Source organism: Spea bombifrons, chromosome 7 (genome assembly GCF_027358695.1).
Source record: "Spea bombifrons isolate aSpeBom1 chromosome 7, aSpeBom1.2.pri, whole genome shotgun sequence".
Taxonomy (NCBI): Eukaryota; Metazoa; Chordata; class Amphibia; order Anura; family Pelobatidae; genus Spea; species Spea bombifrons.
The window spans coordinates 17927461-17952738 of record NC_071093.1 but is presented as its reverse complement, the minus strand read 5'-3'; the positions used below and the strand labels follow the sequence as shown (position 1 = coordinate 17952738).

At 39.2% G+C, this 25278-nt stretch overlaps 1 protein-coding gene across 1 annotated transcript; it reads left to right on the top strand.

Moving 5' to 3' along the window:
* The first annotated feature begins 110 nt into the window (after window positions 1-110).
* On the top strand, window positions 111-25278 carry NME9 (NME/NM23 family member 9). The gene is made up of 17 exons (XM_053471381.1): window positions 111-277; window positions 1046-1103; window positions 5168-5271; window positions 5976-6047; window positions 10161-10277; window positions 10958-11033; window positions 12132-12214; window positions 12723-12815; window positions 14657-14811; window positions 15336-15532; window positions 16344-16488; window positions 16577-16684; window positions 17212-17363; window positions 23013-23157; window positions 23521-23753; window positions 24150-24233; window positions 25008-25278. Exons 1-17 carry the CDS (start codon window positions 245-247, stop codon window positions 25040-25042), a joined length of 1890 nt encoding a protein of 629 aa, XP_053327356.1. The 5' UTR covers window positions 111-244; the 3' UTR covers window positions 25043-25278.

Genomic DNA, 25278 nt, shown 5'->3' with positions numbered 1-25278 from the left:
AAAATAGCTGACACTCTTAGAAAAATAAGTCAACCTTACCGGAAGTTGACCTTTCTCTATAGCGTATTCCTCTGTTTGAATAGTTAGTCTCAAAGCCATTACCGCCTTCTTATGATAATGAGGATATCTAGTCTGAGTAACCATGGCAACACAGGGTTATGCGTCTGGGTTGCTTGGAGACGCGAACCCTGGTTTCTAGTGTATCGTGAGAAAAAGTTTTACCGGTAGCTCGAGTCCAGTAGCCATGGCCAGCAAGAAGAAAGAGGTCACTTTGCAGGTTGGTATTTAGGTCTTTGTGAAAAGTTATTGAAATGCAGTGCTGCTGTTAGGAACATGTCAAGTGAAGTACATTAAATATAAGGTCTACATAAGCAGGCATGATGCTGTAACCTTAATAAATTGTGTGCTTACCAGAGCAGGGTCCTCTTCTCTTTCTGCACCAGTGTCTCTGCTTATATCATTATTATAAATGTTGTATACTGTCCATTTTAATGTTATTGTTAAGAAAGAATCTGCTGGCACATTATAAATATTACATCTGTTACATGGATTGTGAAAGTCAAAGTTATCGGTTTTAAGAATGGTAGGTTACATAGAAACATAGAAGTTGATGGCAGATAATAACATTCGGTACATCTAGTCTGCCAATTTTTCCTAATGTACTGGGTTTCAACCCCTATCTGTCTTAGGTCAGGTTCTATATTGAGGAACGATTTATGTCTATCCCATGCATGTTTAAATTCCCTTACTGTATTAGACTCCACCACTGTGGCTGGGAGACTGTTCCATTTATCTTCTACCCTCTGAGTAAAGTAGAACTTCCTTATGTTACATCTAAGCCTCTGACCTTCAAGTTTTAGACCATGACCTCTTATTCTAATATTGCTTCTCTTTCCAAATAAACTTGCCTTGTGTACTTTGTTAAATCCCTTTAAGTATTTAAATGTTTCTATTGCATCCCTCTCTCTCTTCTTTCCTCCAAGCTATACATAATATACAAAGTAATGTAGTTGTAGTATTGTAACAATTGCATACAATCTTTCAGGTTGCCATTAATAATCAAGAACAGTGGGAGGAGATGATGCTTACCAAAGGACTCCTTGGTAAGGGACAAAACCATATTGCACATCTTAACTACTCCTATCCTCCCACCAAATTATTCATTAACTTTGGTAAAAGGTTCTATAACAGCTGAAACACCTCCTAGCAATATTTGAGCAATATTTAAATAGTTCATAAGTAAATTAGCCACGAAACCATCTGGTGTAATGAACATAATATGGCATGGTACAGGAATCCTACTGTAGGTCTGTTTATAACAAGTGAAGCAAGAACAGGGGAGGGCTGGCAGCCTAAGGCCTGGGGGGCAAGTCTAGTCTACTGGCCCATTGCACCATCAAAGCGGCTGCGAGCGACATTGAAAGCGGCCGTCGTGTGGCAGTCACACCACCAGCGCCTAATGAACCGCATGCCTCAGCTCTTCATCACACCCCTTTTAAGACGTGAGAAGAGGAGCTGAGGCATGGTCGTTGGGTCTGACTGCCGCATGATGCAGGGGCGTACCTAGAGTATTTGGCACCTGTGGCAGACCCTGTATGTGGCACCCCCCCCACACACACACTTTAAAACTGCATAGTTTCTATGGTTAGGCAAACATTGACAGGGGTACAGCATAACTGTTATCATTATATACTTAGGGATTACGCGGTACCACCGTCAATGTGTGCCTATACATTGAGCCAGACACTGACAATCCCTATCACTATATACTAAGCCAAACATTGATGTGGTGTAGGCTTACCACTTTAGTGACTGGCATAGTATATAGTAGGGATGCACCGAAATGAAAATTCTGGACTGAAACTAAAAATTCAGCATTCACTTGGCCAAAACTGAAAAAAATAAATAAAAAAAAACCTTTAAAATACTTTATTAAAAGTAACACCAAAATTAGACAAAAAAATCAATAACAATATTAACATATATATATATATATATATATATAGCAATCACACTCCTATCATGCTAAGTCAGCCAGCACATGCTAGAACCTGGGCATGATAGGATTGTGATTGTTGTTATATATATGTGTATATATATATAACAACACATATATATAACAACAATCACAATCCTATCATGCCCAGGTTCTAGCTTGGCTGGCTGACTTAGCATGATAGGAGTGTGATTGCTGTTTGCAATTATATATGTATATATATATATATATATATATATATATATATATATATATTAATACTGTCATTGAATTATTCTGTCCAATAAAAGTGTTAACACACCGAAGTTGGACCAAAAAATAATTTATAACAGCAATCACACTCCTATCATGCCTAGGCAGCCACTACATGCTGGAATCTGGGCATGAAAGGAATGCGATTACAGACTCCCTATGCCAAGTTATCCCCCAACACTTACACATCCATGCTATCTGAAACCCTCATTCACAAACATTCAGCATAACACCCATCACTCTCACACACTTACATTCAGCATAACACCCATCACTCTCACACACTTACATTCAGCATAACACCCATCACTCTCACACACTTACATTCAGCATAACACCCATCACTCTCACACACTTACATTCAGCATAACACCCATCACTCTCACACACTTACATTCAGCATAACACCCATCACTCTCACACACTTACATTCAGCATAACACCCATCACTCTCACACACTTACTAATCCACTCTCTCCTACCTTTTCTTCTTTCACTCTCACTTTTCCTCCTCCTCCTCTTCTTCTTCTTCTTCTACTTCTTCTTCTTCTTCTTCCTGTCCTTCCGGTGCACTGAGCGCAGAAGACGGTGGGCGTGGCTTCAGTGTTCTGCGCCGGGATTTGACATCAAGTCCCGGTGCACAGCCACAGTTGCCGCGCACGTCGTTTCTGAAGGCGTGCCGGCATGGTGGCACCCCTCAGATGAGCGGCAACCAGGGCGGACCGCAGAAGACGGTGGGCGTGGCTTCAGTGTTGTGCGCCGGGATTTGACATCAAGTCCCGGTGCACAGCCACAGTTGCCGCGCACATCGTTTCTGAAGGCGTGCCGGCATGGTGGCACCCCTCAGATGAGCGGCAACCGGGGCGGACCGCCTCCCTCCCCCCCCGCCAGGTACGCATGACGGCCGCATTCAATCCTGCTCGCGGCCGCTTAGTTTTTAACTTTGCGGCCGCAGCCGCATTGAATGCTATTCTGCCGGTCGTCCGTCCGGCCCACCGGCCCGGATTTAGGGCGGCCTGGGGGGCAATTGCCCCCCTGCCCCCCGGCCCAGCCCGCCCCTGAGCAAGAACCAAGCAAATCATACTAATAAGAAATCTTTATTTTTCATTTTGCAATAATGTTTAATAATGCAATAAATAGATAACAACTTTACAAGGGGTCTTTATTCTTCAAAAATAATACAAAAAGTTCAATAACAATAATGTTAAACAATGCACACCGAACAAGAGGTACAGGATGATATGCTCCTAGTGCCAGTGTGCTACAGGACACATTATCTCATGTTCAGATCCATTCACAATATGGTAACAGTAGTGTGGCCATCATTATAATGTATTTTTAAAACACACAAATATATGTATGCATTTCCTTAATTTGGGAATAATTATATCCATTTATTGTGTTGTGGCACAAACGTTTTACACTCAAGAGTTGTAGCAGGGGAGGGCTGGCTGCCAACGGCCTGGGGGGCAAGTCTAGTCAAGTGGCCCATTGCGCCATTAAATCAGCCCACCATCCATGCCCATCTTCTCCTAATTTTCTAACACATGTTGATGTGATGGGATTGGGAGTACATCACTACACTAAAAAAAATCATCATACACAGTATGCCTGAAGCCACAATTTAACACAACTAATCTTTTTAATAAAATATGCAGATTGAAATAGATTAAATAACACAAAACCTTCACTTTTCTGCTCACTGATTTCTGGGCCTAGAAAATGTTGTCATTGTGACTATAGTTCAATTTATTCCTGCAGAAAGTAAAGTCCCAGGAAACAGATGATCAAATACACACAGGGCAGGCTCTGCCACACCGACACCCAAACACACACCAGTACAGGCTCTGCCACACCGACACACCAAACACACACACCAGCACAGGCTCTGCCACACTGACACCCAAACACACACACCAGGACAGGCTCTGACACACCGATACACCGACACCAGGACAGGCTCTGACACACTGACGCCCAGACACACGTACCAGGACAGGCTCTGACACCCATTAGACAAACTAAGCTACAACAATAATACAAAAAAGTATTTTCCACACTGCTTTGTCGTTGACCCCCCTTTTAGTGTTTTGCCCCCTTTTGTGTAATGGCCCCAGTTGGTACCCTTGTGTATTGATGCCGCCAGCATAGATAAAATGCTGCCCTGTTTTATAGGGGAGGGATGTATATCTGACTAGTTTGTTCCTTCCATGAGTCTATAAATCTCTCATACTGCAGGGCAGCATTTTATCTGGGCTGGTCAGAAAAATGTAAAAGCAATATGTGTCCTGGAAAACATTGCCAATGCAGTCACCCTAATGCGCCCACACACTTGTGTATTGCCCCCAGCTACCCCCACCTTGTATATTTACCCCACTGCCCAGACCCCCCTTTAGTATTGATTGATGTGATGCCCCCAGCCAGCACCCACGCGTGAATCACCCTCCCCTTTCCACCCAGATTTACTAACCCCAAACAACCTGCCTGTGGAATGCTCAAACCGCCTCCCCATGCAATGCTTCCCCCCACACACATCCATGCAATCACACATGTATTCATTCATTTATTATTCACAAACATTAATTCACGCATTCATATATTCATATATTTCCTCATTTACAGATACTAATCATTTTAAAGATACTCATTCATTCACTCATTGACAGATACTCATTCATTTCCTCAATCACGCATACTCATTCATATCCCCACCCCCACCCCCTTAACTGCAGATCACTCTGTGCCACTCACAGACTTCTGCAGGAGCTGGTCGTTTTATTAAAAATTAGGGTGGCCCCTCTACCCCCCGGCCCAGCCCGCCCCTGAGTTGTAGTAAAGTATCAGTATGGAGACCACTGAAAGTAAAGAAATAATGATAAAGTAACCTGCTAATAGATATGCAATTGTCTCTTTTCTTAGTGGTTGATGTTTATCAGGCCTGGTGTGGTCCGTGCAAAACAGCTGTCAGCTTGTTCCGAAAAATAAAAAACGAACTGGGAGACGACCTCTTGCAGTTTGCTGTGGTAAGAATGTTAGCATGGAATGCATAAGTGTCTGCAATGATAGACAAATGTAGCCAAGCATTAACTTTTCAAATATCTGTCTTCCTCTTAAAAGAAGAGAAAGCACCATATATATATATATATATATATATAGACACATCAGCCGCTTGTCTTTCTATTAACCCCCCCCCATAAAATTATAGTCTCTCAAGCAGAGATTGGCACATGGAGCAGGCTGCCTCATGTGGCTTCTTGTTACCATGGTAACATACACCAAGCAGTAATGTGCCAGCATTCTGCCCCCTGATCAATTGTGAGATCAGCTTGATGGCATGTTAGTAGAAAAGCAAGCAAGTAAAAAAGCCTTATCCCTGCTACCTGCTATTGATCAGGGATCGTGAGGTCACATGTGCCCCCCATGACAAAAAACAAAACATAAAAAAATAAATACATTATTAAGACTGGTTATTTTTAATACATTAATAAAATAGGCAGGTGAACCAGTAAGTGATCATTGCATTGGCTCAGAGGTTGGCATACTAACCCTGAAATCCACCTGTATGTACAGTCACATCTGTTGCATACTTTGCAAGAAAAGCTATTCAGTTTAATTTATTTTTACTATATGGTTTGGATTTATGGAGAAATAATGGACAGGGGCATATAACTAATAGCTTTCTTTTAGAGCACTAACATTTTAATTGGACGTGTGTTTTATTAATTAGGCTGAAGCTGACAGTATTGATGCTCTTGAAAAATACAGAGGAAAGTGTGAGCCTACATTCCTTTTCTTTGCGGTGAGCCATATCTTTTAATCATGTCACTTTGTGTTGTTTATTTAGCATCTATGACAATGAAGGATACAGTAGCATTAAAAACCATCTGGTTGATTTACCATATTCAGATGGCAGGCATATTGTACATAGATTACTGCAATCATTTTGCTTCCTAATGCATAAATAAGACTACAGTTAGGGTTTCTAACATCTAGTTGCAAAAGTTATGAACACACCCAAAGTTCTGGCAGTCTGCTGTGTATAAAATAATTTGTCTATAAAAGATTTATGTTTTAGAGCTATTGGTTATATATGAATTTTGTATAAGCTTCTAGATCATATAACATGCTTGATCAGCCTTTGAGTGGTTATACACACATGTGTACACACACGCACATTATCTTTTTTTTCCCCTTTACTTTAAATGCACATACACTATATGACCAAATGTATGTGGATACCTGATCATCACACCTGTATGAGCTTGTTGGAAATCCCATTCCAAAATGGAGACACCCCCCCCCCCCTTTGTGGCTATAACAGCCTCCACTGTTCTGGGAAGGCTTTCCACAAGAAAGTGTACATGGGAATTCGTGCCCATTCAGCCGAAGCATATAATAGTCTAAGATGTATTTGTATGCTGTAGCATTAACATTACCCTTTACCGGAACCAAGGGAACTAGCCCAAACCGTGAAAAACAGCCCCAGACCATTATCCCTCCTCCACCAAACATCACAGTAGGCAATATGGATTCTGATAGGTAGGGTTATCTTGGTATCTGCAGATTCCTCCATCAGACTTCTAAATAGTATAGTGGGATTCATCACTCCAGATAACATGTTTCCACTGCTCCAGAGTCCGGTGGCGATGTGCTTTACACCACTCCAGCATTGTGTGTAGTGATCTTCAGCTTGTGTGCAGCTGTTCGGCCAAAGAAACTAATTTATGTTTAATTTAAAATGTATTATTGCGATATAGTGTAGTGACATATAATAGCTGTTAAAGTACATTATCAAAGTAGAACACATAATCAGAGACATGTTCAGCATTTGAAATACATTAATACCACAATTAAGTTTACAATGTTGCCATACCTCCAATTTTATTCACAAACAATTTTAAAGCCATTAACTTATAGCGATCACAAGATACCGGGGTATGTATGTCACAAAAAGTAAAATTAAAAGAGTGTTTTGGAGCTACTGAGTTTCGGTGCAGAATAAGAGGGTTGTAAACAGTTATCCCTCACTTCTGAGGCTTAGCAGGCTTTCTAAACCCTGTATCTTCATCTTTATCTTGAGGTGTGTGCGGAAGAACCGGCATCCAGTGAACGCTAGGTAAGTTGTACATAGTAGCAAAAGAACTAAACTTAAATGGTGTCGCTGGAATGCCTCGATCAGGAGGCATCCAGCGACACCAAACACTTACCTCGGGATGGACTGTGACCGCATCTTGCTGATGGTGAAGATCACCGGCAGCCCGGGAAAAAAACCAATAAAGATGAAAAAGTTCACTAGATGGTCGCCAGACTCTCTAGAGAACACTTGCAGGTTGAATACAGGTACTGCATTCAACCATGCAAGTCAATGGAGCCCAGCTTTCTAATCACAGTGTGATTAGTAAAAATAAATTAAAAAATAAAATAAAATTAATAATAATTAGAAAAAAATAGTAAAAAAAACAGTAAAATGTAAAAATAATTTCCCACTGATGTCACTATCAGGGGAACCGTCAAGTTGAAAAAAATGTAAAAAAATTTTTTTTAAAAAAAGGCAAAAAGAAATAAAATATATATATAAAAAATATATATTTTTGTAAGCAAGTCCTAAAATTTGCATATTAGCTTAAAACAATTCTCGCATGGAAAGAGTTAAAATACTGGCATATTAAATGCCCATGGGGTGTCTACTTTTAAAAAAAATGTATGATTTGATGGGGTAAATTGAATTGGCTGGGTTTAACAATGTCCCAATTAACACGGGGGGGAAGGATGGCCACACATCAAATTTCCAATTAGAAAAATGCACACGTACCAAATGTGGTCTTTTAGTTCCCCCCAAAAATGACAAACCCCTGCATGTGGGGTATCACTGTACTCAGGAGATGTTGCTGAACACATATTGGGTGACAGCGGCATATACCAGGAGCTGTAAATTCATACATAACATAGGTGTGTGGGGGAAAAATACACACAAAAGAATACTACTGCAGACTTTGAAAAAATTCTGGTGGTAAAATGTGTGCATGCAAAGAGTTAAAATACCAGCATTTAAAATACCCTGGGGTGTCTAGTTTTCAAAAATATGTGGCTTTATTGGGCACACTGAAATGGCCCGGCTCAAAGATGTACCAAATAGGGCATGGGCAGTGGATCGCCAAACGCCAAAGTTCAACATTGAAAAATGGGCATGCCCCAAATGTGGCCCTTTTGCCCCCAAACAGCCAGGCAAAATCATTCATGTGAGGTATCGCTGTACTCAGGAGATGTTGCTGAACACATATTGGGGTGTTTTGTGATAGTGACATATACCAGAACCTTTTAATTCATACCTGAAGTAAAATGTGTGTGACAAAACAAATGCAAAAAAATGACTACCACAAAGTTTGACAAAGACTGGTGGTAGATATGGTGCATGGAAAGATTTAAAATACTAGCATTTGAAATACCCTGGGGTGTCTAGTTTTCAAAAATATATGGCTTTATTGGGCACACTGAAATGGCTCGGCTCAAAGATGTGCCAAATAAGACATGGGCAGTTGATCGCCAAACGCCAAAGTTCAACATTGAAAATGCGCATGCCCCAAATGTGGCCCTTTTGCCCCCAAACAGCCAGGCAAAATCATTCATGTGAGGTATCGCTGTACTCAGGAGGTGTTGCTTAACACATATTGGGGTGTTTTATGATAGTGACATATACCAGAACCTGTTTATTCATACCTGAAGTAAAATGTGTGTGAAAAAACAAATGCAAAAAAAATTACTACCATAAAGTTTGCTAAAGGCTGATGGTAGAATTAGTGCTTGGAAAAGGTTGAAATACTAGCATTTGGAATACCCTGGGCTGTCTAGTTTTCAAAAATATATGACTTGATGGGGTAAATTTCATTGGCCGGCTTCAAAGATACCCCAAATGGCACATGGGGGGAAGAATTGGAAAAAATGGCTTTGAAATATCAAAATGCTACCTGTACATATTGCCCCATAATGTGTAGAAAAAAGCAAAAAAACATAAAAACATTGGGTATTTCTAAACTCAGGACAAATAGAATCTATTTAGCAGGTTTTTTCATTACCTTTTATAGATGAGTAAAAGATTTTTCAACTAAAAGTTAGAAACAGTCATTTTTTTCTAAATTTTTCACCATATTTTATACTTTTTTTTAATAGTAAATAATATGATACAATCAAAACAATGTCATCTAAAGAAAGCCCTTCTTGTCCTGAAAAAAACAATATCTAATGTGTGAGGGTTCAGTAAACGGGAAAGAAGAAAATTACAGCTAAACACGAGCAGGGCAGAAATGTTAAAACGACCATTGTCACGAAGGGTACAAAAAGTAAAACAGGAACAGAAAGAAAGAAGGCATGATTGGTGGAGATCATTTTATCAGAAATAAAATTACCGTATTTGCTCGATTATAAGACAAGGTTTTTTCAGCGCAAATGATCTGAAAAATACCCCTCGTCTTATAATCAAGGTCGTCTTCTATTCAAACCTCAAATAGCTGGAAAAAAAATGTCCGCTGGGGCCAGTCTGCTTACCGTTTGTGTTTATGTTTATGTTTGTGAATTAGTGTGTGTGTGTGGTAGTATGGATGTGTAAGGGGGTGGGAGGTGGTAGCATGGCATAGGGAGGCCGTAATCACCCTCCTATCATCCTATCATCCCCAGGTCCAGCATCGAGCAAATACGGTATATAACTAATGGAAAAACTCTCAAAGTAGACTTTTTGTCTTGCCTAACAAAACAAAAGTAAGAACAATAGTAAACTGCACAAGTCACATATATCAGTCAACCAGATTAAACTGTATTTACAAAAATGTCATTTTAGTCTATGTGCTCATAACTATTTTTCATCAATGGGAATGGATTTCTTAAGTATGTTGTTAATGTCACCAATATATCTGCACAGGCAGGGGAGCTGGTAGCTGTGGTTAGAGGAGCCAATGCCCCATTACTCCAAAAAACCATTCTAGAGCAGCTGGCTGCAGAGAAGAAAGTTCTGACCCAAGGCTCTGAACGCAAAGTGGTAAAATGTCATTTTCTTATACAAATAAATGTTAATATGCAAATAATTACTTGGAGTGTGCATTGTGTTGCTGTATTCAGATTATCCACATGCTGTTGTCTGATTTCTTGTCTCGTCATATTATAAACCCATGTTTAACTATTGCTCACTTGCTTAAACAACAAAATATATTATTTCCCTTTAAGTGCAAGAAACTGTATAATTTCCACTTCTCTTGCTTTGGGATTAACATGGCAAAGTTTGCAATTTGTTTATTTGCAGCCTCTTTATTATGTGTATATTATAATGTTCTTTGGAATAACTAGAATGCAGGTCAGCTAATAGGTGGCTTTGTGGTGAATTTACTAAAACAGAAGGTAGTAGAAAGGTTGCAGTTTCAACTGGTTAGCTTCAGTATTCGCAATAAAAGACCAAACCCAAAAGAGGAACTTGGTTGGCCTTTTTCAAACATGTCTATATCAGTTAGATTATTTGAAAATCACCTCACCGTTTAACCAATACATAATGCAGGAACAATTTGCAAGGGTTGGACTTCCGTGCATGATTTCTTGCAAGGTCTAATTTAATTACCTGCAAACTCAAGCTCTAAGTTAGTATAAGTGAGTATAAACTTATTTGTGCTAACTGTAGTAAATCTTATATTATAGACTGACTATGTCCACAATAAAATATGTTCATAGATAAAAGATGATGCTATTCTGGAAGATGAAGAAGAGATTTCCCCTCTCCCAGTACAATCTGAAGATGATGAATTAGGTAACTATTTCATTATATTTTACCCCTAAAAGATTTTTAATAATTACCTAAAGTTACAGATGACTTGCAGGGTTTCTGTACCCAGACCAAAGAGATCCCAAGACCTTTTATGGCAGTCCTCAGAAAGTACAACAAATATGAAAGTCTGAAACACTGTCTGCTTCACTAGTACCTGAATGGAAAAAGGCAAATGGATATTCACTTTTTGTTTTTGCTGGGAAATAGTACAAAGGGAAGGCTGTAGTTGGGGTCCTAGGCATCTGTAAGGAGACCGATTCAGAACCTCTTTAAAGCATTAGTCCTTCTGCCTTATAAGCAACGTAAGGATCTCCTAAGTGAGTCCCACCAAACAGAGCCGTAGCTAGCTCCTTTTGGGCCGAGGTAAGAATGGATAAGTGTGCCCCCACCTATTTTTTTACAGAGGTTATTTTATTTACACTGCCTTTACACATGCCTGCCCATAAACACACATATGCAGATACACTGCCCTTACATGCTGTCTTTACACATACCTGCCCATAAACACACATACACCGCCCTTACGCACGCCTACCCACCTTTATGCACATACAGATAAACACACCAGATTACAAACACACATATACCTGCTCTTACACACATACCTGACCATACACACTGCCCTTACACCTACCCATACACACTGCGTGCACACACACCTGCCCATTAACACGCATATACACATACACTGCCCTTACACACACCTGACCATACACACTGCCTTTAGACACACCTGTCCATTAACACATATATACACATATATTGTCATTACACACACATATGCACATACACACACTAGCTTACAAAAACACAAATGCACTTATTGTAAAGAAGGTCTGGGATGTGGAATGGAACTGTGTGGACTCTGGCTACACGTGTATCGTTGTCCTGCAAAGCTGGAAAGAAAATTACACAGGGAACCATGCTGCAGCATGTAGTGATTAGGGCGCACGGAAGCCAAGGTCTGAAGTAACAGACCTCACTCTCCCTAATGTTGGGTTGGTTAGAGGGGGAATGTGATCTCCCCAACCAGCCCTGCAGGCTATTATTTTTTTTTAATTTCCTTTTGCATTTGGAAAGTCCCTGCAGGTAAATCGTATACAGTGGCCATCATTAAACCAGATGCAGTGGCTCATGGGAAGGCAGATGAAATCATAATGAAGGTACTACCTATAATATATTATCTTTTATTTATATAATGTCAACAGATTCTGCTTCACTTATATATATCAGTAGTCATTTCAGGCATATATTGCCATTCGAAGAAATCTGCTAGTAAAATGTATGCTATGCCCATTGTTAGGGACATTCCAGCCAACCTTTGCACTTTAATTCATGTGATAGCTGAGTGTCACTTATTTTTAGGGATTCATGAGTGTCTCCTCTATGTATTTTCTCTCGTTCCCTGTGCCCAGTTAAATACATTGCATCAGATACATTTGCCGCAGTAGTAGATATGAATGCAGAAAGCATATTACTTGTAAAGTACTTTTTTAGGGAATTGTATGGGACATTGGACTGTCACTTTAATAAGTGTCATACATCTTTGCAAGTGTAAGTGTCAGTATATAGATAAATGTGATTCCATTAGTATTGTGTTTGTGTAAAGTTTATTATCTTATGGCACCTAAATATATACAGATTTATTACAGAAAGTGTTTTTTTTTCCAGATACAAGAAGCTGGGTTTGAGATATTGGCTAATGAAGAGCGGGCAATGACAGAATCTGAAGCCAGAGACTTTTACCAGCACAGAGCAGGAGAAGTGAGTACACATTCCAGCAAACAAACCAAATGAGTATATTGTACAGAATTGTTAATTATGACTTCCTTTCTGTTTGTAATGCCCTGCTGTTAACACTGTATTACCATTGTATTTAAATTTGTATTTTACCTATGTGTTAGTATGTGAGATTAGGTCTATTCGGTGTACAGGAGCAGACTGATAGGCCTTGCTAGGTGGCAGTAAGTTTAAACCATCAATGGCGTACCTATGGCACACATTCCACAATGGGCATGCAAAGCTGCAGACTTCCCGCTTTCTTACAGAGGTGGAATGGACTTCCCGCCACTGCAGGAGCAGGGCCGGTTGGGGAGATCATGGATCTCCCTCAAGCCGGCTGTAATGATACTGATGTGAGCAGGTTTTGGAGTCCAGCAGCTAGATCAGCAAGGTCTTCTGCCAGAAGAAACCACTCGTTACCCAGGTGGTTGAGCCCCTCGGCTTTGAGTGGCAATCTGGTCTTTAGCAGAGCTGAGAGGCTGGGACAGAATGTAGAAGCGTCAGGCAAGCCAAAGTCAGTAGGTAGATGAAGGCAGCGTAGTCAGGCGGTCGAGGATCTATAATAGGTAAGTAGAAATCAGTAGCAGGCTTGATATAATGCATGCCGGAACCACAAAAATGTTTCAATGGTATAGTGACAGGAAGCTGCTTTTATAGCCAGAGAGTCAGACACCTGACCAGACACAACTGAGGAGAGTTGGTAATTATAACAAGGTTTGTAGATTCATGGTTACCAGAACTGAGAGGCTAAGCTGTGAAGGGCTGGCGAACCGGAACATGGAACTCAGGGTTCAAGTCCTGGTGAAGTCAGTTCCTGACACCGGCCCAATATAAAGGGAGCACCGTGTCCCTGTTCTGGTGATTAGCATTGAAGACGCATGCAGAACAGAGGTCTGCAGGAAGGTATGAGATGTGAGAGATATATAGGGGAGATAATGAGAAAGAGCACAGAGAAGGGGAAGAAATAAAGATGAGAGATAGGGAGAAAAGGGAGAGATAATGAAAAGAGGAGGAGAGAGAGAACGGGGAGAGGTAGGGAGAAAAAGGAGTGAAATTGTAGGAGAGATAAAGTGAAACGGGAGTGGTGAAGAAAAGGAGAATGCTCACCATTTCTTTAACTCATATCTTAAGGAAGAAAAGGGCAGTGCCAGCAGCAGCACATATGTTCCATCTGAGAAGCCATCAAACACATTGTACGCATCCTGTTTAAATATATTTATATACATTTAGATTAAACAGTGTGGGTGTAATATGTTTGGTGGCATTTCAGATTGAACTCATCTGCTGCCCACTGTCCTTTTCTTTCTTAAGATATGAGAAAAGAAGGGTTAAAATATATATATATATATATATACACTGTATATAACAATAAATTATATATATCTCTGTGTGTGTGTATGCATTTATGTGTAAATGCATGCATGTGAGTATCTGCTGCTTGTGTGTGTTATGTTCAGTGTTGCTACTTTGAGGTCTGTAACTTGGTTTCATACAGAAAATTGGGCACACAGTCCCAAAAATGTATACCGTCACTGGTTTAGACTCTCTAACCTTGACCATACCAATAATGATCAGTTTTATAGTCTAATCAAGACATAAAAACAGGTGTCTTTTTTGAGATATGTCTACTAAATAGCTTATTTAAAAGTTTTATCTAAAATCTTATCCCAAACTCCATTGGGAGTAATCTTCAAATTGACTAATAATTAGTTAGTTTTGGGGCACTCCTCAGCTGATCAAGATGATGTGCCTGTGATATCTTACACATACTTCTGTTTAAAAACATAATACAAAAATGTAAAATCTGACATGTGTATGTTCAGGAAAAGTTTGAGGAGCTGATCCAATTTATGTCCAGTGGCCCCTGTCATGTACTCATCATCTCTAAATCTGGGGAAGATGAAGATATAATCCCATCTTGGAGAGAGTTCATTGGTCCAACTGATGTTGAAGTAGCTAAGAAGGAAAAACCTGAAAGGTGAGTTAGCAAATTTGGATTCTTTCAGTAGTGTTTGAGTAATGACCGCTGTGAAATTAGGTATTGAGTCTTCAAAGATCTTACTATGTAAAACCTTCTTATCTCCAAGAATTTAAAAATGAGCCAGCCTATGTATTTCTGTCAGGTTGTCTTTGAAGATACACATTGCATGTTTTTTTCCTGTAGTGATACACCATTACAGGGTTCCTAGGCATAAAGTCTTAGCCTGTCAATTGCTATAATACAGTTAAAAGTTCAGACCAAAATTCATTTACTTGTGGTAGAACATTGATGTGCTTTTATTATACACAATGGTCAAATAATCTCACACCAGTCTCCCAGTACAATGTCAGCCCTCATAGCAACCACTTCTACCCTGAAACACATTTTCTAGGCTTGCAGATGAATACTGAAACTAGTACAGACATACATATATATAACATGTGTATAGAAGATTCCCTTTTCAATCTCAAAAACATTCTGCCAACATCACTGTTCTCACACTAATGTTTTGTTTCCTGAAGTCTACGAGCACAGTATGGCACAGAAGTCCTGTACAATGCAGTGCATGGGAGCAGTGACCGGGAACAAGCTAGCAGGGAGCTAGCATTTTTCTTCCCCAATTTCAAAGTTCTGCATCAAGACATAAATGAATCACATCCAAGGAATCCTGAGAGGACATTAGCTTTGATAAGACCAGAGACCTTGAGAGATAGAAAAGGTACAAATTGTCTCAATTGAAGGTTTATTGGGATCTAGTTTCATTATGTTCATGTAAATGGACATGTTAATCCCTTGGATACTCTGGAAGTGGTGATTTCCAGCAGGTCACCCTAGGTTTGACAGCTTGTTGCCTTTAAGGGGTAGTCTGCCAAAAGTTGCCGTTAATGGGCATCAGTGTTTTTCCTTGTTACTCAACTAGAGATTTGTGTGCTCCTCATCATTCATAAGACATTAACATACTTGGAAATACAGTTTATGAGCACAGGACATAGCACTATGCAACACTGTGCTCTGATTCTCTTTCTCTCTATGGCTGTTTTCCCCCCTATTTTTTTATTTGGCTTCTTTCACCACAACACCACTCTATTTTTGGCCTTTGTCTTAACCTGATGATTATCCTAATGTACCTTTATTTTCATGGTAATATGTAAAGGCATGTGGGTGATATTTTCTTGTTATGCTGTGGCTGTATAATATACAGTATATGTATTCTGGAAAATCTTCTAATAAACATATATTAAACAAAACAAAAAAAAAAAACACTATGCAACACTGAGGAACAAGGCCAAAATCTGATAACCCTTTTTTTGGAGAAAACCACATTTGTGGTTAAGGAATGCATCAAAGGCCTGAATCATGACCAATAAATACTTCCGATCCTAGAAGCATAAATTAGAAAGGTTTGTGAGCGTTGAAAACTAAGATTTTATGAATGCAATGGGATGATAAGGACCTTGGTTTTAAAAGATGATTCTGTATGGTGATGTTTTTTGTGAACAAAATTATATTTTTACCCTGTTTTATTGTAGATGAGATTCTGCAGAGTATCTGTGATGCTGGTTTCTCTATAGCGATGCAGAAAGAGGTCATGTTGACTGAACAGCAAGTTAAAGAGTTCTATAAAGAGCATGTGAACCAGGACTATTACCCAGCTCTCCTCAAGCAGATGACAAGGTGAAAGATAGTTTCATTATCAATCTCTCTTTTAAAGGAAGTTATCAGAAAACATATTTGCAGTGTGCTAATAACTTGTTTTTCGCAGTGGTCCAGTATTGGCCCTGGCACTGGTGAAGGATCATGCAGTAAATCACTGGAGGGATATGTTAGGACCTGCCAACATAGAGAAAGCTTTGAATGAAGCTCCACACAGGTATGTATGAATTACCATAATTAATCCTGTAATTCTGGACTGAACAAAAAAAAATTTTTTGCTTGCTTAGTAATAAGTAATACTAAATAAAGTTTCCATGTCACGCTCTTCAGTTATTTAGACCTTGCTGCCTGTTTGACATAATTTCCTGAAAATGGTAAATAATGGTTCTAATTATCTGTGCATGAACAGTACACCCTCCTTGCTGGGTTCACAGCTGTACTCAGCAGAACCTCGTTTGTTAGAGTGCAGGGTTTAGTCAGAAACACTGAGCAGAGCACAAATCTATGCCACTCATGTTAAATATATGCTGTATATATAGCATACAAAACAGTAAAGCTACAGTTTTTTGGATTACTGCAAACATGAACTCGCTGTGTTACAGTATCAGAACATTGTTCCTACGTGAATGATCCAGTGATTATTTACTTTATATTTATCTTTATTATTTTAAAATGGTTACTTTTCCTTTTTTTGTTCATCCTTTTTCCCAATACTCTTATTGACAGAGTTTATGTTGTCCACAGCTTGCGTGCTCAGTTCCCACCTAAAGAAAGTGGGATTAACCAGCTCCATGGAAGTTCATCCCCAGAAGAGGCTGAGACGGAAATTAACTTCTTTTTTGCAGTGGAACACACTCTAGCAACCATTAAACCCGATGCGCTGGAGGAACACAGAGGTAAGAGCAATGGATTAGGTACAAAAATATGCTGAGCAGACTAATAGGTACAAAAATATGCTGAGCAGACTTAAACAAGTCATATAGAGATACAGTAGAGATATAGGTATTGCTTCCAAGTTTCAAGCATTTCAAAAGAGCATTTGGGTTTCTTATATTATATATAATACCTTTCCATTTACGAAATCATATATATATATGTATTGTAAGAAGCGCTGCCTCAATAGTTGGCACTAGATAAATAAAAGATTATATATATATATATATATATATATATATATATATATATATATAGCGATAGAATCCCGGCAGTTGTATGGCAAGTATGGCAAGTATGTAGCACCAACAATATTGCATCATTTTTGGCCTAGAGTGTGGCAATCCTAGTGAGAAGTAAAAGTGTAATAGGTACAAAAATATGCTGAGCAGACTAATTTAAACAAGTCATATAGAGATACAGTAGAGATATAGGTATTGCTTCCAAGTTTCAAATATTTCAAAAGAGCATTTGGGTTTCTTATATTATCTATGAGAATACCTTTCCATTTACGAAATCATATATTAGATCTACTTAGTCATTTGGGTTTGGGTAACTGGCAGCACTATGTGTGCTTTTTAATTTTTGTTTTTTTAATTACTGAATCTTATGGCATTTTAGCATTTATTTACACTACAGGACCAGAGCGTGTTTTTGCTTTGTCTTTCTTGAACCACTATTTCCTGCTGTCTCATTTTGTTTACTCAAATAAATTATATGCAGAAGATACCCAAATCTACCTCTTCTCCTGATCTCTCTGTCTCTCATGTCCAGTATTACCAACTGCTTGTCAGCTATTTCTTCATGGATGTCACAATACTACCTGGAACTTAAACTTTCTAAAGCTGAACTCATTGTCTTCCTTCCTTAAATCTCCACCCCAGTCCCTGAATTCTCTATCACCATTAACAACATAATTATGTCTTGTTCTAACCAGGCCCGATCCTTGACTTATACATCTCCCTTATCACTCACATTCAGTCCTTGGCCAGATCCTGCCAGTTGCACCTAAAAAACATTTCTCGACTCTTTCCACTGCAGTTTGTCCTAAATGCTGCTGCCAGGCTTATCTTCTTTGCATGCTGCTTCTCTTCTGCTTCCCCACTCTGTGAAATCCTCCACTGGTTCCCTATTACCTTAAGTTTTAAATTAAGAATTACATTTAAAATCCTTATCCTAACATATAAGGCCCTCAATAACACTGCACCTCCACACATTTCTGCCGTCATAAACGAATAGTCCCCTACTCGATCTTTACATTCTTCCCATGGGCTACGGCTATCCTCCTCACTATCACCTCATCCTTTTCCTGTCTACAAGACTTTAGTCGTGCTCCTCCATACCTCTGGAACCTACTTCCACCTAACCTTCAGTTTTCACCATCCCTTCCAACATTCAAGAAAAATCTCAAAATCCACTTCTTCAGAGAAGCATACCATCTTAGTTGCTAGAACTTCCCTGTCACAACCCCCACACTACCGCTTTCCTTTCTCTGTTCCTTATGTTTGTCCTCACTCCATTCCCTCAAGATTGTAAGCTTGTCTTAGTCTGTCATCTGTCATCTTGAATATATGTATTGTAAGAAGCACTGCCTCAATTGTTGGCACTAGATAAATAAAAGATTATATATATATATATATATATATATATATATATATATATAGTGATAGAATCCCGGCATTTGTATTGAATGGAAAGTATGTAGAACCAACAATATTGCATAAATCATGGCCTAGAGTGTGGCAATCCTAGTGAGAAGTAAAAGTGTAATATAATATATTTTTATTGTTTGGTTGAGGGTCCCTGTGGTGGAGCATTATGGGAAAAAGTTGGGACTCTTGCTCTACTCCATATATTCCTGGGAGCTGCAGATATAATACTCCAGCCCAGGGCTTCCACTGAGCACTGGCTTCACTCATGTACTATACTAATTTATGAGACAGGCTAGTGGCGTAACTACAGGGGCCCCTAGGTGGGCCGGTGCGACCCCTGCAACCCCTTGTTCCTGTCACCTTGTACTGGTTCAAAAGCCTGGATTTAGATTATGAGCCTGACTTGGAAAAAGTCAAGTGAGACTTCTCCCAGTAATTTCTCTGTTAGATGTGTAGTTCCTTCCACTCGGAAGAGGGATAGCTATGTCACAACCTACACTAATTCTATCATGGAAAAAACACCTTGAGAGATGGGTGCGCTGCAAGGTGTAAATTGTGTCATAAGGTTGTGTGCTGTGGTAAGGTGTTAGGACATCTCAGCAATTCTAGCATGAAGCAACACATATGTACACACCAGAGTGCAGCTTTGCTCCAGCAGCAGCTAGAGCAAAGGATGTGGTGAGACATCCATTCCACCAGCCTACCCTAAAACACTTTACGTTCAAGGGGCATGTCGAAGCAGCAGTGAAATAAAGTAACAAACAAGACCAGAGTGTGCAAAAAGTATCTTTCAATTTCTTGGCTTTCATATATCAATCTTAAATGGTCAACTTTATAACCCCCTGTGAATGTACACAGATTCACACATATTTAATCACAAATATAGTGACAGAAACTGCTTGGTCAGCTTATCACAGTCAGAGGTGCCTCCTTCTCCATGATTGAGGGGGGTCCTTTTAAATGTTTTTTTTTTAAATGTTACCACATTTTAATTCACTTTTTTAAATTATTTCCCCCCATTTTCTTTTTATATTTTACTAAGCACACAGGTGGTTAGAAACCTGGGCTTCATTGAATTCTTGGAAACTTGTTTACTTTTTTAAAGGAAGCCGACATCTTGCCAAATCTCTCCCAGTGGTGCTTGTGACCGCTGTCTGGAGCGGTCACAGTGCATCTTGGGGTGGGTTTTTGGTGTCACTGAATGTCTCATTGAGGCACTTCAGCAACACCATTGAAGCTTAGGAGGTGATCGTTGATGTGTGTCATATGTAATAAGGAGCTGGACGCCTGCTTTAAATTGAATGGCTGGCTTTAAAGATCTCCCAAATAAGACATGGGTGCAGGCTGTCTAGATGTGGCCTTTTAGCCCCCAAACAACTCTACAAACCTATACATGGATGGCATCACTGTACTCAGATGTTGTTGAACACATATTAGGATTTTGTTTCTACCTGACAGGAGCTGTAAATTTATACCTGAAAAAATTACTGCCACAAATTTTGACAAAGGCGAGTGGTAAAATTAGTGCATGAAAAGTGTTAAAATATCAGCATTTTTAATACCCAGGGTGTCTAGTTTTCAGAAATATATGGTTTGATGGGATAAGTTGAATTGACTGGTTTCAAAGTAGTCCCAAATAGGATATGGGGGCAGGATTACAAGGTTTGGAAAAATGGTTTTGAAATAGCAAAAAGCTACTTGTACTTATTGCCCTATAACTTGCACAAAACCATAAAACATTGGGCATTTCTAAACTCAGATAACTCAAATAATAGATGTAGGTGTAGATGATTAAGAAGAAAAACATTTTTGTTATAGTAAATTAGATGATATGATGAAAATAAAGGTATGTAAAGAAACCCTTCTTGTCCCCCCCTGCAAAAAAACAATCAAACAATATATAACTTGTGTGGGTACAGTAAATAAGAAAGAGAGAACAAAATTACAGCTAGATATGAGCACCACAAAAATGTTAGAACAGCCTTGGTCACTAAGGGTACAAAAAAATAAAAACAGCTTGTCTAAAACTTTCAGTTTTTTACTTATTTTTTTTTACCCCTACCAAACACTATCTAATTCCACACTAGCTAACCCTCACCAAGCTAACTACACAATATGTATTGGATTGATCATCCAACAGAGTAATATATGCCCTAGTTTTACAGGGAAACTGCTGGCCTAGGCCTTGTTACCTCAATCCTCCTATTTGGTGCTATGTACGGTCAAGGCTAGGAAACAGGATTGAGTTCCTGCAGCAGGAGAAGACACAGAATGTCTACAACAGAGGAGTAATCAAGGTCAAGGTCATGTGTAGAAAGGAGTGTAGACAGGGTCAAAAATGCATAGTAGCTGTCTCTGTAACTCCCTGAGACTTGAGTTAGGGAGGGGGCTGTGGCAGATTCATGAGGAAGCTTCTTTCTCAACTTCCCATTACTTTTTTATGTTTATGGGGGCACAGGGTGACCCTGAAACCCAGTCTGGTCTCTCCAATCCAGACTTCTATAAACTAACCCACTATGAGGGCTCCATGCACCTGACTGGGACAAGCTAAGAAACGCTGCAGAACGGTGCATAGGAACTATGCCCCTGGCTGGAGGACAGGACAATTCCCCTCTTGGGCGGGTCCTGAGAACTCTTAGACGGGTACTGAATCTGCTGCGCTGTCCTAAAACGTCAAGCGGTTGTCATTCCCCCATCGGTATGCTATTTGGGGATGAGGGAGGTTATTGTGAAAGACATCCTGGGATATACAGGGTTTGTTTTCTGTACACCAGCACATTTCACAGCAGGGTGCCGGGGAGAAGAGCACCAGGGAACAAGCTGAAATGTTAACCCTTTGCGGGACAGGAGTAGTGGAGGATATTGTATTTCACCTAATTCTGTGTGTATAAATACGAGTGTTCTGTTCAATAAACCCGAGCTGGGTTTTTTTCACTCTTCATCAAGTTTTGGGTGGTGAGCTATAGTTCAATGAACACTCTAGGCAAAAAAGTTGAGTATTGGAGCTCCACCACAATAGCAGATTAAAAAATAATACTACCAAATTGTTAAGAACAAAGCACACACGGGATCCACAAACAAAATATAATATCTGCAAGAAAAACTTAAACAGACAAAGTAAACAGACAGCTCATGACTACAAAACAACTCTCCAGTAAGAGAAGCTGAGAGAATCTCTGGTTTAATATGCCACTGGTTAACCAGCAACAAGTTCAGAATGACGAGACCATGGGGTACTGAGATCCAGCAAACACAGACAATTATCTTTTGAATAACATTCTATTCAGGAATCCCACTACAGAAGATTCCAGTGTCAATATTTTGACATGGAGGTCACAGGAGATAGTGGTTGCGCATAGAGGAGAAGAAAGTCACAATAATATAATATGTGGCTGGCACCGTGTGGTAAGGAGTTAAGGAATGGATACTCACATTTTTTGGGGACTTAAGCAATTAGTCCCACAAAACTTGCATGGGCGATACAATCCTCGCCTGGGGATATCTTTAGCAGCAGTCCTGTGTAGTTCTTTTTTTTGGTTCTCAGGATAAGGTGCACATTATCCTGAGAACCAAAAAAAGAAAAAATGTGAGTATCCATTCCTTACCACACGGTGCCAGCCACATATTATATTATTGTGACTTTCTTCTCCTCTATGCGCAACCACTATCTCCTGTGACCTCCAAGTTATTTACCAAGCCAAGAAGAGGAAACCTTGGCGAGTGGGCTGCTGCTATTTATAGGGCTATTTATTTTATTGCTGTTTTTATTGCTCTTAGCGCTTTTACCTTCCTATTTTTTGCTCAATATTTTGACAGCACAGAAGAGGAAAAAAAACCTTAAACTATTTGTATTCATCCTCTTTTAAGTAAGGTATCAGAATAAATGTCATGTACAAGTGGATCACTGGTTCCATATTTGCCATATATATGTCTACGTATACATTTCTTTTATTTCTACAGATGAAATATTGGAGAGAATCCAGGATGCTGGATTTACGATTTCTCAGTTCAAGGAGACTAACCTCAGCAAGGAGATGGCTAAAGAGTTCTACAAAGAGCACAAGGGGAAAACATTTTATGATGAGCTTGTTAACTACATGTGCAAGTTGGTTACAAATTAATCTACTCACTAATTTTAAGGCGCATGTGTCAGCTTCCCTTGGATAAATATTATTGATATATTTTAAGATGAGCAAGTTTTTAAACCACTAAATACTAAAAAATGTATGATCAAATTATGACAGTGCCCCTTACCACAACATGCTGTATGATGCTAAGGAAACTTGCAAAATATGTACACACCTACTAGTATTAATTATTAGTACTTAGTTCCATTAAATAGGCACACCAGATGATATTATATCTGTTTAAAGTATTTTAAACACTCAGTATTTACTGTATATTTGTAATTAATTTCTTTGTTGTGCTACTCATTACAGATTAAATAGTTTATTTTTTATTTTTCCAGAGGTCCTTGTTTAATGATGGTCCTTAGCAAGGAAAATGCAGTACAAGAGTGGAGATCACTGATGGGACCCACAGACCCAGCTGAGGCACAGATGTCTTCTCCTGATTCTCTGAGAAGCGTATTTGCCAAAAGTGTTCTCCAAAATGCAGTCCACGGTGCCTCAAACCTGAACCATGCCATGGAAAAAATTCAATTCATATTTGGGGATATTGACGTGGACAGGACTGCTGATGGTAAAGATGATCTATTGGAGCTAGAACACAATAGACACATGATATTTATAATTATTACATGCATTCTGTGATGTTCACTTATGGGTGTAATAATTTTTTTGATATATTTCCATGGCAGGGATGTATGGAATACAAGTACACACATTGTATTTTACCTATTTTTGAAAGTCATGCATAAAACATATCCCAAGTATCCCTTGCTATAACCCAAAGCTCTCCGTGTTTTAGTTTACAAGTTTGTTTCAAATTTACGTGCTAGCTTTAAGTTTGCATCCCTAGATTAAATACAAACATGTCACATTACAATAGTAGCCATGGTTGCTTGGTTCCTTGATTTGTTCAACCCTGCTAATAATTTTTCTGTTTTGAAATGTTTCAAATGTGTTTTTGTCACAGGCTCATTCACCAAGGCAACATCCCACAGCCAAGATGAGGATGGCACCCAGGCTGAAGACAGTACAAATTACACAACTAATGCAGGTGACTATACTTACACTGGAATATAGTCATTCTTTATATCAATGTCAGTGTAGCTGGCTGAGGCTACAGATACACAAAACATGATAATTTTGGATGTGCAATAAGTACGGTAATAGCAATACATCCTTGCAGATTTATAGCATGAACATGAAGAGATTTGGAGAAAGCAAGCTTTCCATGCTGTGTTTGTTCTGCGCTGTCTTTTATTTCCCTCATTATGCATGAATATGTATTTTCGTTAAAAGAGTCATATGGTGCCATGGAACGCACAGAGCTTAGCATTAGCGTATGCCTTAACTGCCTCCCAGATACCTGTACTGGTACTCACATTGTTTAGAGATGCTTCATTCAAACATTCCTCCAGCTGTAATCACTGCCACCAGTTAATAATAATACTAATGTAGCTTAACACTACTCACTCTATTGATGACCATATCAAAAGATTTCAGTGTAATTCATTTTTGGTGGATATATGGTGGTAGCCACGAGCAGTGTTCCCTCTAAGCTGTGCGCTTATGCGCGCGCACATAGCTTTTTTAGAGAGCGCACATGTCCAAAAATTGTTTTTTTTTAAACTTTATGCGGCGCGGATATTGTGCGCACAAAATTTTTGCTCTGTGAAACTTTTTGCACAAGAGAAATTTTCTGCGCACGCCAACTAAGAAAAATTAGATGGAACACTGGCCATGAGTGGTAAATAAAGTGTCTTATAAAGTACGGTAATAACATGGGTTTTCATATACCTTACATTCATGTATGTATTTTATTTTATAGATGGTGAAGCGGACACAGAAAAAGAAAACAATTAACTGACAGACATTAAAGTACAGGAAACAATGAAATACAGCAAATACACTACAACACCTCTTATTCATCATATATGGAACAGCACCAATGACATTGTGGATTTGTGCAAGATTGATATCTTATGCCTTACAATATAGGTGTTGGAAATTGTTAGTGTTTTAAGTGAACCCCCTTATGCATATTATCCTTTGTTGACTTATTTATACATATAAATAAATGTACTAAATTACATAGCATA